Source organism: Nanorana parkeri, unplaced genomic scaffold (assembly GCF_000935625.1).
Source record: "Nanorana parkeri isolate BGI_ZX_2015 unplaced genomic scaffold, ASM93562v1 scaffold328, whole genome shotgun sequence".
Classification (NCBI taxonomy): Eukaryota; Metazoa; Chordata; class Amphibia; order Anura; family Dicroglossidae; genus Nanorana; species Nanorana parkeri.
In genome coordinates, this window is record NW_017306596.1 from 574,622 (window position 1) to 590,287 (window position 15,666).

Here is a 15,666-nt window from a genome sequence, read left to right on the forward strand (position 1 = left end):
GGGTTGAATAAAGACATACGTCCATCAAGTCCAACCCATATAGGTCCACGCATCATCTCATTCTTAGGGATACTGGTATCCCTGGATATTACGGTCCCTCAAGAAATTGTCCAAACGTTTCTTGGACAAATCTACACTCTTGGCTGAAATCACTGCCGATGGCAGTGAGTTCCAGACCTTAACCGCTCTTACTGTAAAGAACCCTCTTCGCCCATTGTGCTGGAATTTTTTCTCCACCAACTTTAGGTAGTGGCCTCTAGTCTTTGTAATGGAGTTAATCTCAAACAGTTTGTTGCCAATGTTGCTGTCACCATTGAACATCTTGTACATGAAAATCATATGCCCCCTTAATCGCCTTAATTCCAGAGTAAACATGTTAAAGGTCAGAAGCCTTGTCTCATAGCTCTGGTCCTCCATTCCCCTAATTAGTTTTGTTGCCCTCCGCTGGACTCTCTCCAGTTCAAGGACATCCCTTCTCAGTACCTGCGACCAAAACTGGACCGCGTACTCCAGATGTGGCCGAACCATCGATTCTGTGCTATACTGTCCAGATGTGGCCGAACCAACAAGGTTCTGTGCTATACTGTCTGAACTGAACTTTATGGAGGTTTGAACTGTGTGTGCTCATCCTGTTTTGGAATTGCAGAAGTGGGGTTGCAAATTCAGCTATGGGTTCTTATGCCACCAATTCTGAATCAGGACAAAATACATATTTAGATATAAATACCAATACACCGATATTTTACAATTAACAGTTTATTTGGATTATTTCTAAACAAACAAAAAAGACACATCATTATATGGAGTTGGCAAGTGTAAATAATGTTTAGTGGATACCATATTTACTGATGAGCAAACATAAATTGATGCATACATTAATTGTGCAAATGTATTTGATATTCTCAAAATATGAGCATGCTATGTTATACTTAGTATTTGCATGTACACAAATAAATTGTGTTAAAGGCAAGGTGTCACTAGCTTATAACAAAATAAATAGATATTTGTATTTTGCACATCTTACTTGAAGAAAAGAAATGGGTTTCATTGTAATTTAGGACGGCTCAAACTTCACTATGGTAAACTGTGGTATTTAGTTTACTGTTGATCCATTTTATACAAGGGTAGAGGTGACTAAAATCCTTAAACTTTCCCACATTGCAAAAGTTTCCCAGATATGACAGTGTCAGCCTTGTAATTATACCTTTTATTTCATAATAAGAAGAAATTTCTGACAACCACAAAGGGGAAAAACTGCTTTAAACTCCACCACACTGTTGCCACAAGTACTAGTATGATTTTCACCCTAGCAAACTCTGAATAGACCGTCTTTTTTTATATAGAAAATACATCCCGTTCTTTCTCATCCTATGACCTGATGCCATCTTAGATTAAAGAGATTCTCTTATTGAATTCTATTAAATTACACATTTAAAAAAATAATATACATAGGATAGCTTGGCCTATACATGGAAAAAAATTAAAGACAAATTATACAGTAATATTTTTCACTCCATGACGTTATAAATGATCTTCGCTCTTCTTATTAAACCTTAAAGAAAACAAAGAATACATTGTGATGAAACAAGGTATAAGGGTATTACCAAATACAAACATACAAAAAATTAGGATAATACAGCAGTACAATCTATATGAAGAAAATGCAATCAGAAAAATCATTTTATGTATTTTTTTTACAATGGTTTGATGTTGGTCCGTGGTTTGATCAATTTTTGAATGGGTTATGATATGTATGTATGTATGTGTGTACAAGAGATTGGGAGGGTGAGGGGAGTAAGGGGAATGAGTCACTGGTCTGACTCAATCACTTGTATGTGCATAAAGTTTAGCTTGAGCTGGTGAGCAATGTGAATGTAAAAACAACTGAGAAGCATCTTAAATGCAAGAAAGTTACACCCATGCAGACAAACTGTAACGGAGAAAATGTGTGAACAAAGTGTGCAGCTTCCAACTGTCTATGAAACAAGGATCCTGGCAAGTTACTGTGGACAGCAGAGACTTTTTGCTCTAAGCCATAATTTCATACATGAGTAACAAAGTAACCAAATGATTGCATCAGACCAAGAACAACACTGCAGTGACCTGAAGAGTTGGCAATTTCTTTCTGTGACTATTCATATTTCAATCTGATTGTTTAATAATTTAATTATATCTGTAGCATCGGTATGTTTGTTGATCACAAAACAATTGGGCAGATTGGAAAAATTTAAACATGTCCTTGATGTGGTCGCAGTGAGCATGTTATGGTCAATTCAGTGTCAAATGGATATTTTTAGAGCATGGATGAAAACAGTTAAATGCAAATTTTGGTTGCAAAATACATTTCTTGCAAATATAAATTGAATCTCAAACATTTGATTTGTGTATGGACATCATATACCTCTCTTAGACGAATGTAAGATGAATATTCTTAAGCTGAGAGATAACTATGACTACCTATAAAAAGTCTATAGCTTTCTCAAGCAAAACAACACATTTGAGCATGGTGTTAGATAACCAGTAGAATGTAATTACAGAATTGTCATTTATGTCTGACTTTGGCAATTGCAGAAGTAAAGTCAAGTTTCAGATTTGTTGTATCTAAGAAAAGAGCAACTTTTCTATGAAAGGGTGTATCATACTTTAGCAAGTTGTGCGTCATTAGAAAGGAGATACATTTAATTGTAAGACATGGAACTTTGTAAGTTTCCTATTATAATGGAGTCATTTGTTTCTTTTTATAATTACATTTTCTTTGCTCAATGTGGCATTAAAACTAGTATTTTATTGTGTCATGCACTTTACGTTTTGTAGTTAATTAGTTTGATGTTTAATTACCAATTTAGTAGGGCTGCAACAACTAATCGACATAATCGATTATAATCGATTATTGAAAAAGTTGTCAACTATTTCAATCATCGATTAATCGGCTTCCGATTGGTTGCCCCTGTTCACGGCTCCACACACGCTGCGCGCCACACCTCCTCCCCACCTCAGACCCACCTGCATCCATGCTCCACACGCCACACCTCCTCCCTGCCTCACGCTCACTGCCGTGAGGCGAAGGTGTGGGTAAGGAGGAGCAGGTGTGGGCGGATGACAGCCGCCGATAGACAGGCCCCATCTCAGAAACAGGTTGCTGGAAGACTGCTCAGGTAAGCCTGCACTTTCCCCACATGGTGCTCTATAATCTATGGCTGGGATAGTGGGATTTGTATTCCTCTATAGTTGATGGTACATTGTGCTGTATATTATACAGACCAATGTACCATCAGCTATAGAGGACTACAAATCCCAGCAATACATTATACACTGTATGTATAATGTATTGCTGGGATTTGTTGTATTCCTATATAGCTGGTGGTATTCTGCATTGCGCTGTATAGAGGACTACAAAACCCAACAATAGTACATTATAGAGCGCAATGCGGAATTCCACCAGCTTTAGAGGACTACAACACCCAGCAATAGTACATTATACAGCGCAATGCAGAATACCACCAGCTATAATGTACTATTGCTGGGATTTGTTGTATTCCTCTATAGCTGGCGGTATTCTGCATTGCGCTGTATAATGTACTATTGCTGGGTTTTGTAGTCCTCTATAGCCGGTGCCATTCTGCATTCATTGCTATATAATTTTACCCTTTTCATTTCACTATATTGCACACCACACTTTCTTTTTTTTTTCTTTTTTACTTCCACCGCTCCAAGCTTGCTCCTGTGATGGACTGCAATCTCAATACAAAATACCGGAGCCATTTTTAAAAATGTATTTTATTTTCTATCCGATTAACCGATTAATCGAACTTAATAATCGGCTAACTAATCGATTTTGAAAATAATCGTTAGCTGCAGCTCTACAATTTAGAGCAACATTATTGTGTCTTTTTCAGACATGTTAATGTAAAGTTTTTCTTCAGTTAGTATTTACTGGGGTGAGCTATTCTTTACAAACCACATTCCAAACTTTGAATCTTGCATGAAAATATCAGATAAGAAATCTTACTCTTGGTCCAAGGAAGTCATTTCTGGCTCGGCCGGCATACACGCAGCTCTGATCATCATAAAACAGAAAACAAAGAAAAGCATGACTTTTGTTCAGTGTCATTTCGAAAACCACAAATACAAACACATGCAGAATGCTTTTTATGAGCAATGAAAGGCAACCATGAACTTTTAGAAAACATTATGTGAACAAGTCTGCTACATAAGAGTAACTAAAATGTGAATTGTTTTTTAGCACGTGATGGAAAAAACAACATGTGAAATATATCCGTAATTCCCAACTGTTCCTATTTGGACCGACTGTACTTCTTTTCAAAAAAAAAACCCTCTGTTCCTTTTCCTCCTCAGCTGGACCTTTTTTTGGCCCGATGAATAGACCACTATTTAGTGCTGGTATACAGCACTAAAACTTTCATGTAGGAAAGCACCAACATCAGTACTAACATCTAATATGAACAAATGAACATTAATCTTCTTCAAGACACTGATAGTGATACCCAGCATTAAGAATGACCAGAAATAGTTTTTTGTTTTTGTTTGGGGCGGGTTGTAATCTTTACGCCCAGTGTAAAGCTGGGCAAATGCCATTCACATGGCACAAGATGGAGCTGGGGAGCATAGGAATTCATATGGCATTCATCAGTCCCTTTGTGTGTACTGTTTCTTAAAATTTTTTACGTTTCCATTTTTGCTTTGTGTAAATAAACTAATATGGGGCACTTTTTTAAACACAAAAACAGGACCAGGATAGCTGAAAATAGCTCCTGTACCCCTCATGAGCCATTTAAAGTCTATTGCAAATCTACATACCATCAATAACCACCTTTATCGTGGACTCCAATGCATTTGGCCATATTTTGCTAAAATCTCTACCCTTTTTGACAAAGTTTTGAGGAAATGAAAACTCAAATTTCACCTATCCCAAGTCAGTATGTTTTTTTCCCTGTTCAAACAAAACCTGGCACTGATGCCTGACTACATCAATAACAAATCTTATTTGTATCTACCTATTTCCTCTAACTTTAAAAATAAACACTGGGATAGAATCTGACTAAACCACCAGCTCTCATAACTGTATACCCCTTATACTACTATGGGCTTGTTTATTCAGTGATAACTTTGTCAATACTTAAGACAACAAAGAAATACATACATTGGGGGGAATTTATCAAAGCAATTGGAACTGTTTTAGCCTCTTAGACCATTTTTTTATGTGCAAATCTGTTTTTTTAACATGTACCCGTTTTGACCTGAGCTTGCACTACTTTTGCAACTGCACGTGTTTTGCACCGATTTTGACCAGAGCTTGCACTACTTTTCCAACTGCACGTGTTTTGCACCTGTTTTGACCTGAGCTTGGACTACATTTCCAACTGCACGTCTATTGCACATTGCACCTGTTTTGACCTGAGCTTGCACTACCTTTTCAATTGCATGTTCTTTGCACCTTTTTTGCACCTGTTTTCATCTGCACTTGTTATGCGGCTGTCTGAAACTGGAGCGTCAGCTAACAAAACAATCTCAACTTAAGAAGTCCCCATAACCACTTCTTTAAGAAGTGACAGTGAAGCTTTTTGCCTGCAGTTACGAGTCTTCTTTCCTGGAGTCTGTTAAACCTCATTCATTCATAATGTTTACACTAGCATCATAAATCTGGTGCAAAGTACATCAAATATATTCCGTGCAAGTTCAAACACTTGCAATTGCTATCATAAATTCCTCCCATTGTTTTTTGAGGACAAACTAGGCTTTCTTTTGGCAATGTTGTCCTGCATAATTATTTTATTTTTTTATTTAATTAAAATTATTTATTTTTTTCAATTTTGCACATTTACTTTTTTTATGCAACACTTTGAAAAATGTACAAAAATTTAAAATAAATGAAAAAAGGAAACAAAAAAATCTAATATTAATGGTGATAAAATAGAAATAAAAAAATCAGCAGAAAAATATTTACAAAAGGGAGGAGAGGAAAACATTAATTGGGGCTGATTAGGGTTAACAAGTGTTTAAATAGGAATGCATGCTAATTAAAAAAATTATATATTTGTTTATATTAGTAAAGTTTCATTAACTGATGTCATATGCTGATCCAAGGCCACACCTTTTTTGCTGCATAATACTCAGCGATTCCTGGCTGTCATTTTAAAAGCTGGTAATTGCTGACAATAGTGCCAGGAGAGTGTCCGCAGAGGGAGAGGAGCAGGATGTGCAGGACTTGCACCCTAGAAACTTTGTTGACAAATGTGCTGTACGCCAAATGATAAATATCACTGAGTTTTCAGTGCTACCCTATTATGTTCTATGTATGTTTAAGTAAGCAAATAAATGCAGAATACCCATAAGTGTATTAGCTGGAGCAGACTAGTGCCTGCTAATAAGCAGACTTCATCTAACTTTTGTGGTTGCACCTGCAGTATCATCTGTGAGTACATACTTGCTGAATGATGGGTACTGTAATTATGCATGAGTGCCCTTAAAAGTTGAAGTGAGAGTACGAGGAGATGTACAGTGGGTTGGACATTTTAAGAGGTGTATTTATAAAGCAGTGAATGTGACATTGATCAAACATTCACTACAGTAAAAAAAAAAAAAATGACAGTAGCGTAGAACACTGTTCCTTTTCTTTACATGTGACAGATTTGCTCTGAAACCAGTGCTGCATGGTAACTGAGAAGTTGAAACATATACTGACTTTTAATGTTTCTTGGGGACTTTTGTAGTAAGATTTCCACACCAGAATTCCTGAATTAGCCCAAATGCAACAAATTACAAAGCCAAATTGTAGTGTCAATGGCCAGATGGTTTCTCAATCAACCAGCCCCCCTCAGATATCAGAATGGGTGGAAGAACTTAATAATGTTATGCGATCTGAAGAACTCACATCTCGCCTACATAATTTAGGGAGAGGTGGAGCCCCTGGAGGGACTATATGAGTTCATTAGGGATTCTTAGATACTTATAAGGACCAGGAGGAGGAGGGGGAAATAAGAGGAAGTAGAAGGGGGAAGGAGTGGGAACGTAAAAGGGAAGGAAAAGGGGAAATACTATATCTAGATGTCTCTCTGCCAAGTAAACTCTCTGTTGACTTAACTTCCTTTTTATCAAATTATCGAATATATCTATAATGCCCTTGTGGATGTCTAAGTATGAATGAGTTGGGGGGGGGCAAGGAAGACAGGTATTAATGATATGTCTTGTCTATACGTTATATGGTAGTAATTATGCAGAGGGAATGTTATGACTGGGATAATAAATTATATATGTTAAGTGTTGAGTGTATGGATTGATTCTGTTGTTGATATCTTGGTGATATGTGAAATTTGAAATCAATAAAATAAATATTTAATTCAGATGGTTCCTCAATACTGAGTAGAAAAAGCAAATCTTTTGGAAAATCCAGCTGTGTGAGAATAATACAAACTACTACAGGGAAAAACCTCATCCACAGTGAAGGTGTAAAATGCATAACATCCAAAAATCCAAGCAGTTGAAAGAGTTGCCATTTAAGCTAAACATAAAATTCCATCCACACACAGCATTTGAAGAATGGGACAACTTTTTATAACCCTGCACTTTGGAAATCATTTTTTATAACCTTTTTTTATTCCAAGTGATCATTTTATATTATACAATCAAATGACATATTTGGTTAACTATTGATATTAATGGATGCTGTTAGAGAAAATCAAACAATGAAAAATATCTACTCTGTCAATGATTTGACTAGTCTTGAAGCAGAACTGCGGGCAAAACTTGTATTAACCGTTGCAGTGAGGCTACCCTTGCACTGCAAGAGTTAACTGCTCGTTTTGATTTAGTTAAGAGAATAAAGTTACACTCATCTGAGCCTCGGATCCTGTGACGGCACTCCCTCCAGCCTGTCTCCTCCTCTTCCGCAGTGATGGTATGTCTCTCAGCGATCTCAAAGTCTATACACAGAGTATAGAATGTGATGACTCGATGATAATTAGCAGAGGCGGAGTGAGGTTGAAAGGACCAGTCTAAGGCCCCATTCACATTCAGTTCGGCTGCGCGGATTTGGCAGCGCGGATCCGCCAACATCGGAACGATGAACAATTCCATACATCCCATACAGCATGGTTTCCATACAACTTTCAATGGAACAACGCTGTTCAGCGAGGTTTTGGGAGTTTTTAATTGGGTTTCAGCTCTGAAACGCAATTCAAAATGCCCAAAATCGCCTTGTTAAAAATCGTGCGGAAACTACGCTGATCCACACCCGGAGCAAGCCGGCTCAAAGGATCAGATGAGTATAACTTTTTTTATTTTACCACCTAGGCAAAAGCAAGCAGTTAATCCTTGCAGTGAAGGGGTAAAATAAAAGAGTTCTTCTTTGGGGCCGGTACACACCACTTCCAGTGCGTTCTAGCATGATTAGCTGCTGGAATGCACTGTACCGAAACGCAGGCATTGATGTGCGATCACACTGCGGAACACCCCAGAACGTGATTCAGTGCATTCCAGCAGCTAACCGTGCTGGAACGCACTGGAAGTGGTGTGAACCGGCTCTTAAAGTGACATTAAAGTCAAAGATTTTTTTCCCTCCCCCAATGTTAATTAAAGCACTTACCTTAAATGATGCCTCTTAATCCGATCTTCTTCTTCTTTCCTGTCATTTTCATCTGTCCCTCCAGCACTGCGGCAGCGCTCCAATCCAGCGCTGACTCCTCTGTCCTTGCTGGTACGTCCTGTCCCACGGTGTCTGCTTGTGGGTGCACGCCGTCCATATACTTACCTTGTGTCTCTCCTCGTCTCCCGGCCAAAATTGTGAACTGCGCATGCGCCCGCCCCAAGATGCTTTGCGGCCGCCCGAGAATTTTAACATTTTAGGACGGGAGCACACGGCGAAGACACATGTAAGTTTAAACCGCTTTTAAAGCATTTATTTTTACACTTTTTGCATATATCTACTGCTTGCTAGCAGTAGATATATGCAAAAACACCACCAGAGGGTTTAATAACCCTTTAAAGTGACATTAAAGTCAATTTCCCCCCTGATGCTGCTTTAAAGACTTACCTTAAGTGATGCCTCTTGATCTAAACATCTTCTTCCTTCCAGTCGTTTTCACGCTTTGCCTGTCACTATGGCTCAGCCAAGCCGAATTTTATGGGTTCGGCTTGGCTGAGCCACTCGGCTGCCTTCGCCCGTACAGCAGCCCTTCAGTACGACTGAACCGATGGGCTTTATTTGTCCAAAGCGAGCCGAAGAATCAGCTAAAGCTACGACTGGATCTTTCTTCTCTGTAGTGATTAACCCTCTAAATCTCCCAGAATTTCAGTGCTTTATTTTCTACTGAAAATACATAAAGATGCCTGGAACTCTCCTGAATGACCCATTGTTTAAGGAATTTGGTCCTCTCACTTTTAACTTATCATATTTTATAGATGAAAATACAAAAAAGGATAAAGCGCACTCCTGTGGGCACAATACAATTAGGTGACTATTGTGTGAGGGTGTGCAGAAGCTCCTTGTTACAGGGAGAGGACCCTGTCTATTCAAAAATGCAGATATGGACAAAGCAGGACAGGAGCGCGACTACCAAAACAGACGTGGATAGGTATATGAAGTACAACTTGTAAATGGATCTTTGTATATGAAAAATGCGTGACACTGTTAGTAGTGGACAAAGGGACTTACGGTTCAAGGCTCCCCCGTGGTCTGTGTGGCGCACTCCTTCGAGAGGTACCAGGTCGCAAGAGTGTCCCCGATGATACGACGGGCTGATCAGTTGGGGGTTTTATTTACAAACCACTGGGACAGTCATAGAAACCAGATTTGTGTACAGTGACAAGTGTGTTTCATTCAGTTCTACAAGCACAGCTGGGTGCGAGGTGGTTGTACTGCATGCCATACTTTTTTTCCAGCGCACACCATGGCTTTTCACTGAATACAGTGTTGTCAATAGTGTTCATCCATGACAAGGCAAATTGTCTAGTCTTGTGCTGGGTCTGCGCTGGCCGTTTTTTTTTTCAAGTGTAGTCCCAAAGTTAGACATAGCAATTTGAAGCTGGTGTGAACAGTTTTATTTGGCAGAAAGCGGCCATATGAACAGCTGCTTTTTCAATGTTCTTAAGAGCCAATACAGAAGACTATGTAGAAATTGCAGTTGAGTGGAGGGTATCCAAGAGAATTATTGGATGAGAATGTACATGAGATATCACAAATAAAATGCAATGAATTGCTGAAACCTAAGACCCAAACAGATATGGTAATACAAACACAAAAAGCAAATAGGGAGTTTTCAAAACTATTAGATTATACCTCCCAGGTGCTACAAGGATATAACAAAGTGAGATCTGTTCTGATCAACAAATCCTGGAGAGAAACCCAGTGCAAAATCCTAGGGTCACCCATGTGTCTGAGATATATGAAAATCAATGCCACATTTTCTGTACAACATGGCATGTCTTTACTATGATACTCAATTCTTTTTTGTTCTGCTATTTGTATTAGAAAAAGAAAATCTTTAACAAAAAAAGGAAAATAAAAAAAGCAGAAAAAAAAATGGTAAACCCTTACTACTTACGTTTAGCTTAATAGTGACTAGAAACAGCTTCAGTTGTCATTGAAAATGAAAATAAATAACATGCTGAAATGGAATGAAATACTTTACACTGGAAAAAATTATAATAAGCAGAGGTGTGACACTTCCATTACTGCATAAGGATGCCATTCATATTTGGTCCTGGAGCTTGGATTTTGCTTTGTGTTTCTGATCAGCCTACAAATAAACTATTCATAATACATACAGTATGCCTTTATGATTTTCCTATTGAAACATATGGATGCATATCTCTCATTAGTTTTAACTAACAAGATTTAGAAGCTCATGTGTAAACGTTAGGTGCCCACATGAAGCATCACTTTAAAATTTTTATTATGCTGGTATTTATTTGCAAAGTAAACTGAGAGTATTGGGAATGATAATGAATTATCACTTGAAGTTAATATTCAATCACAGGAACTACAGTGTTGAGATTACCAGCTGAAAAAAATCTTAGTTCTGAAGGGTCGTTTGAATACTAAAAAATGGTTTTGTTCTCCTGCCATGGGTTCTCGGGAAAAACAGGAAAATCCTAGGGAGTACTGAGTGACACTATCATTGTGGCTTTGTGGGTGGCGCTGGAGATACAAACTACTGATGTTTTATGACATATATGTTTAGTTACTATAAACATCATATTCTATAATATGCATGGTTTTGGTGAGCAAACTATACAAAGAATATTGAATTCAGTCTTTTTCCTTTAAATGGTTTAATTTTATTTGAGTCTTTGGTACTACAGAAAGTTGCAGTAGAGTCACATTGGTCAATGTTGAATCTCCCTGCCCTGCTGGGCTATTGTATTCCGACAGCGGTGGCTGTGTTACTGTCAGAACCAAGCAGTGACTGCAGTCACTGTTCAGCCGAGAATTTTCCACCTAGCTCCTTCACTTTTTAGATCTAAGGATGTCAGGCAGGGGGCTGTTAACAGGGACATCGATTAAGCAAATTTCATATGGTTCATCAAGATCCAGAGGAAAATTTGCTCCATGTATGGCAAGATTTAGAGTATTTTCTACATCTCTTGGACTATGGTGGCAAGATCTCTGTGCTCCGAGGAGGGCAGGATCCCCCACAATTTCAGAGTGGGTGGGTGGGAGATAGAACCCATGACAAGGAAGGGCAATAGATAGGATTGTCTCTTTAAAGATATGCATTACATGGCATACTTAGATAATAAATGTGATAGCTGTAAAAGAATTGCTGTAAAATTGAAACCTGCTAATACTACTTTAGCAGGTAGTATGCCTATTACAGGTATTTATATAGCGCCGACAATTTACACCCTGCACTCAAGGAGCTTACAATCCAAGGTCCCTATCTCACATGCACACAGGGCCCATTTAGACAGGAGCCAATTAACCTTCCAGCGTGTCTTTGGAGTGTGGGAGGAAAACGGGGTACCCAGAGGAAACCCGCGCAAGCACAGGGAGAACATGCAAACTCCTTACAGATAGTGTCCTGACCAGGGACCCCCAGTGCTGCAAGGCAGAAGTGATAACCACTACGCCACTGTTTTACATTACAGTAAAGATTTGACCAGTTCATTTTCCAGATACTTGGGTCACTTTAGATGCCTGTGGTGAACCCGTGTCCACCCTATGTACAATAAAATATCTACATTTTCTGGAGGAGCAGTAAAAGCACTTTAAAACAAGTCTGCAGTCACCTCTGTGGCTATAGACACCGTGGAGACAATCATTTTCACAGCTCACAACAAAGGCACAGAAATATCAGCTATTTTCTATGAGAGCAGATCCTAGCAGGATACCTGGCGTCTAATGTAAACAACCAGCAGGCATTTCTAAGCGGTTAGAAACTGACTGAAACACTGCTACAGAGTCTTTGTTGTAACCATTACGCCCCATTCACACTAAGCAACACTTACCTCGAGCGGATCCGCGTGGCCGGGATAGCGCGACTGTTCGGGGCGACGTTCCAGCGACGATCGCGCAACCTTCACCATCGGGCTGCATGCAAAAATAGAAAAATTGTGCGACATCCGTGGGAAAAAGGCTCCCGCACAAGCGACATGTGACGAGCGACATGGAGCTGTTCAATAGAACAGCTCCATTGAAAATCTATGGACGGCGACTTCTCACGAGAACGCAGCGGAAATCGCGCGATTAAACACCCGGTGTAAATGGGCACTAAAGGATGTTTGAGAATTACTTACACATTAGTCTCTTGTAGAGAAAATGCAATGAAGTAATTCACAATGATCTAATCACTGTTAGGTCTGTTTTTTTTTTTCTTACAGTTAGAACTTATCATCCCCATGCTGAAGTTATATGTTTAAAATGGAATAAAGATGCACAGGCACAGATTTTAAGAAGCAAGAGTTTAGCACACATGAAGTCATACTGGAAAATATCATACAATACACAGCAGGAGTACAATGTCTGGAAAATGGTAATGCATCGCACTGACAATTAAATGACTTGGAACAGCTGGTAACAGGGTGGAGGATTTACCACTACAGGATAGCCAGAGCACTAGTCATCAGCTAGACAGGGAGTGTTAAAGGGTTCAGTAACATTTGCCAGATGAATTACTAATGATGGCAAAGCAGTTAGTTATTGGCACTGGCAGCCACAATGAAAGCCAAAAACTTTCATGCAGTTGTAAATATGGTTATTTTTTTTACCTTATTCAACTTATGATTCTAAATACACAGGCTTTTGGAAAACAAAAAATAAGGCATTAGATTCTTATAAGTATTCTAGTACTCATGAATAGCGATAACTAAGTCAGTTCACCTATACTGAGATCCAACCTGGACTGGACAGATTCTCAACTACTTGCCTATCTGTGCGGGTGGCTTCATACTATATTATATGGACAGTGACCCACAGCACTCTGTGAGGTGGTATTTATTGTATTGAAAATCCCAAATTGTATGATACAATTTACATGTAAGTATGTATCTGGATTAAAGTAAGCATGATCAAGCAGTTTTGCAATTGTGTGTGATTAATCCTTGATACACCCTATCATATTGCTTTCTGTAGGGGATCTAGTTGTGCTATACCTTAGCACTTGTGGACAATTTTAGCTGTGGTGTTGAGTGGCTAAAAATCACCCATGTAGCATAAATCTTTCTGATTTGTTTAATGAAGCATTATTTTTAATAGCTAACGTTTGGGGCATGATTTATGAATCATCCACCCAGCCACATGTTGACCGAATGCCATTCGCCCCGCTTTCTCGCAAGTAGATGGAGTCAAGAAGCATAGGAAATCCTATGCTTCGCGGCACCATCTAGTGGTGAGTATGGTGTGTGAATCATATATATCATCCCATAGGGGTCTATTTAAAAAACTTGGCATAAGGGATCGTCTAGAAAAACTGCATGTACATTTTCTCAGTGCAAGTTAATAAGCTGTTGTTAGAATTGGACAAAATTGAATGTTCCTAGAGTATTTTCTCTATATGGTATAAATAGGGCAAATCAGTTGGCGTTTGATCTCACTTGCAGATGAAATTTGCACTAGTATTTTATAAATAGTGCTGTCTATTCCAATAACATGAGAGTCAGGAGAGCAGATTATCAGAGCAGTGGGCATATTTATTTTTTCTGTTTACAACATTGTTTCTATCTGCCAGATGCAATCATCAGCACCAGTCTATGGGATTATTATTTACAGCACTTCTGTGTCAAATGTATCTACTTGCAAAACAGTAATACCGGTGTTATCGCAATTGACAGTACGATTCGAAATATACTAGTGCTCATTTAATTTACAAGTGAGGGTAAAAGCCTGCTGATTTATGTTATTTTCATTCTTCTATGAACATTCAACCAGAAAAGAAAATACCATAAAAAACATTAGTGTTTGCCCCATTCTCATTACAGCTGGTCGACTTGCACGGTATGAATGTGCATGCAGTTTAGCTGGATGCATAGCTATGGAAATAATTATAAATAGACTCCTAAGTGTCTGAAATAACAAAGTTTGGGAGGAGCAGCAAGAAAGGAAAAAGGTATATTAGAGAGCAGGCAGGCAGCAATAGGTGGGATGGTAATGCTGCTGAGCAACGTGTCAAGCACCAATGGAAAGCTTTTTTTGTACAAACATATGCAGAATTAAAATGTGACAGCTGACTGGTTGTAATATGTAGCATCGCTATTTCTTTTGCACTAGTTTTCATATAAATACATGGATAACAGTTATATACATTGGCACAAGACATTTTCTTACTTGGCTGATTCACTTTCTGTCAGTTCTTCATCCAGTCTGTGTTAGTAATCATTCATTGATGCAAGAAAAAAAAGGGAAAGAAGCAAGCATAACATAAGAAAAAAGGCCAAGCAAAGCAAAGCCAGAGCAGCATTGAGGGTATACATCTCTGTTTTAAAGGTTGCTGTGTTATTTTTAGATTTACATTGAGTTGTAAATCTTAAGTGTAGATTCAGGATTTAACTGTGACAGCTAATTAAATGTGTCTGCTGTCTTCTGTCCTCCACTCCTACTTTCCGTTTAAGCTCTGGTTCCCTATGGAGAGCTCTGTGCTACAGACTCAGGACAGACATGATGGAAATGAGCAAAGGACATAAGGTAGACACAAATAAAGAGTTAGACTTTCATGTCAAGGCATGCACTGCAAGTCTAATGTGATGTGTGCACAAGTATGAAATTATGTGTATCAACCTAGTTTCTATCTGTTGCACTACAGCACAAAGGCACGAGGCTAACCATTACATTTATAGGATTATTCAAAAACAGCCAAAGAAATTTGACATTCTAGTAAGAAAGATTTTCTGAGATGTTCCCAATAATTTGCTACTGGTTTCACTATGAATTTGTAAGAGTATCAAAGAGCTAAAAATAGGACACCTAAAAAAAAACCAAAAACAAGATAGGAAAAAAAAAAATCCCCCCTCCAGATCAGGAGATGCAAACAAGGCAAAATTTCAGAGGGGGAACAGGGTCAAAAAGTCATAATAGCTGTTCATAAATTTAGAAAACTCAAGAACGTGGATTCTGCAGTGATAATAATGCAGTAATGTAAACTAGTAAAATATTGCATTTTTATTAAATGTATTTTTATGAAATCTTAGTTCTCTCCTATAAAAAATACCCCCCCC

The 15,666-nt window shown here is 38.5% G+C and overlaps 1 protein-coding gene across 4 annotated transcripts in view; it reads right to left on the bottom strand.

Annotated features, from left to right (window-relative positions):
• Positions 1-1,511: 1,511 nt before the first annotated feature.
• Positions 1,512-15,666, bottom strand: part of PRUNE2 (prune homolog 2) — an 81,847-nt gene continuing 67,692 nt past the window's right edge. For 2 of the 4 annotated variants that reach the window (XM_018558256.1, XM_018558255.1), the window contains 3 exons: positions 14,780-14,815; positions 4,010-4,057; positions 1,512-1,552 (listed from right to left, as the gene is read on the bottom strand). In XM_018558256.1, coding sequence (XP_018413758.1) covers positions 1,522-1,552; positions 4,010-4,057; positions 14,780-14,815 — 115 coding nt within the window. In that variant the 3' untranslated portion in view covers positions 1,512-1,521. Of the gene's footprint in view, positions 1,553-4,009; positions 4,058-13,228; positions 13,256-14,779; positions 14,816-15,666 lie in introns of those variants that run through there. The other 2 variants (XM_018558257.1, XM_018558258.1) reach the window with 2 other exon arrangements.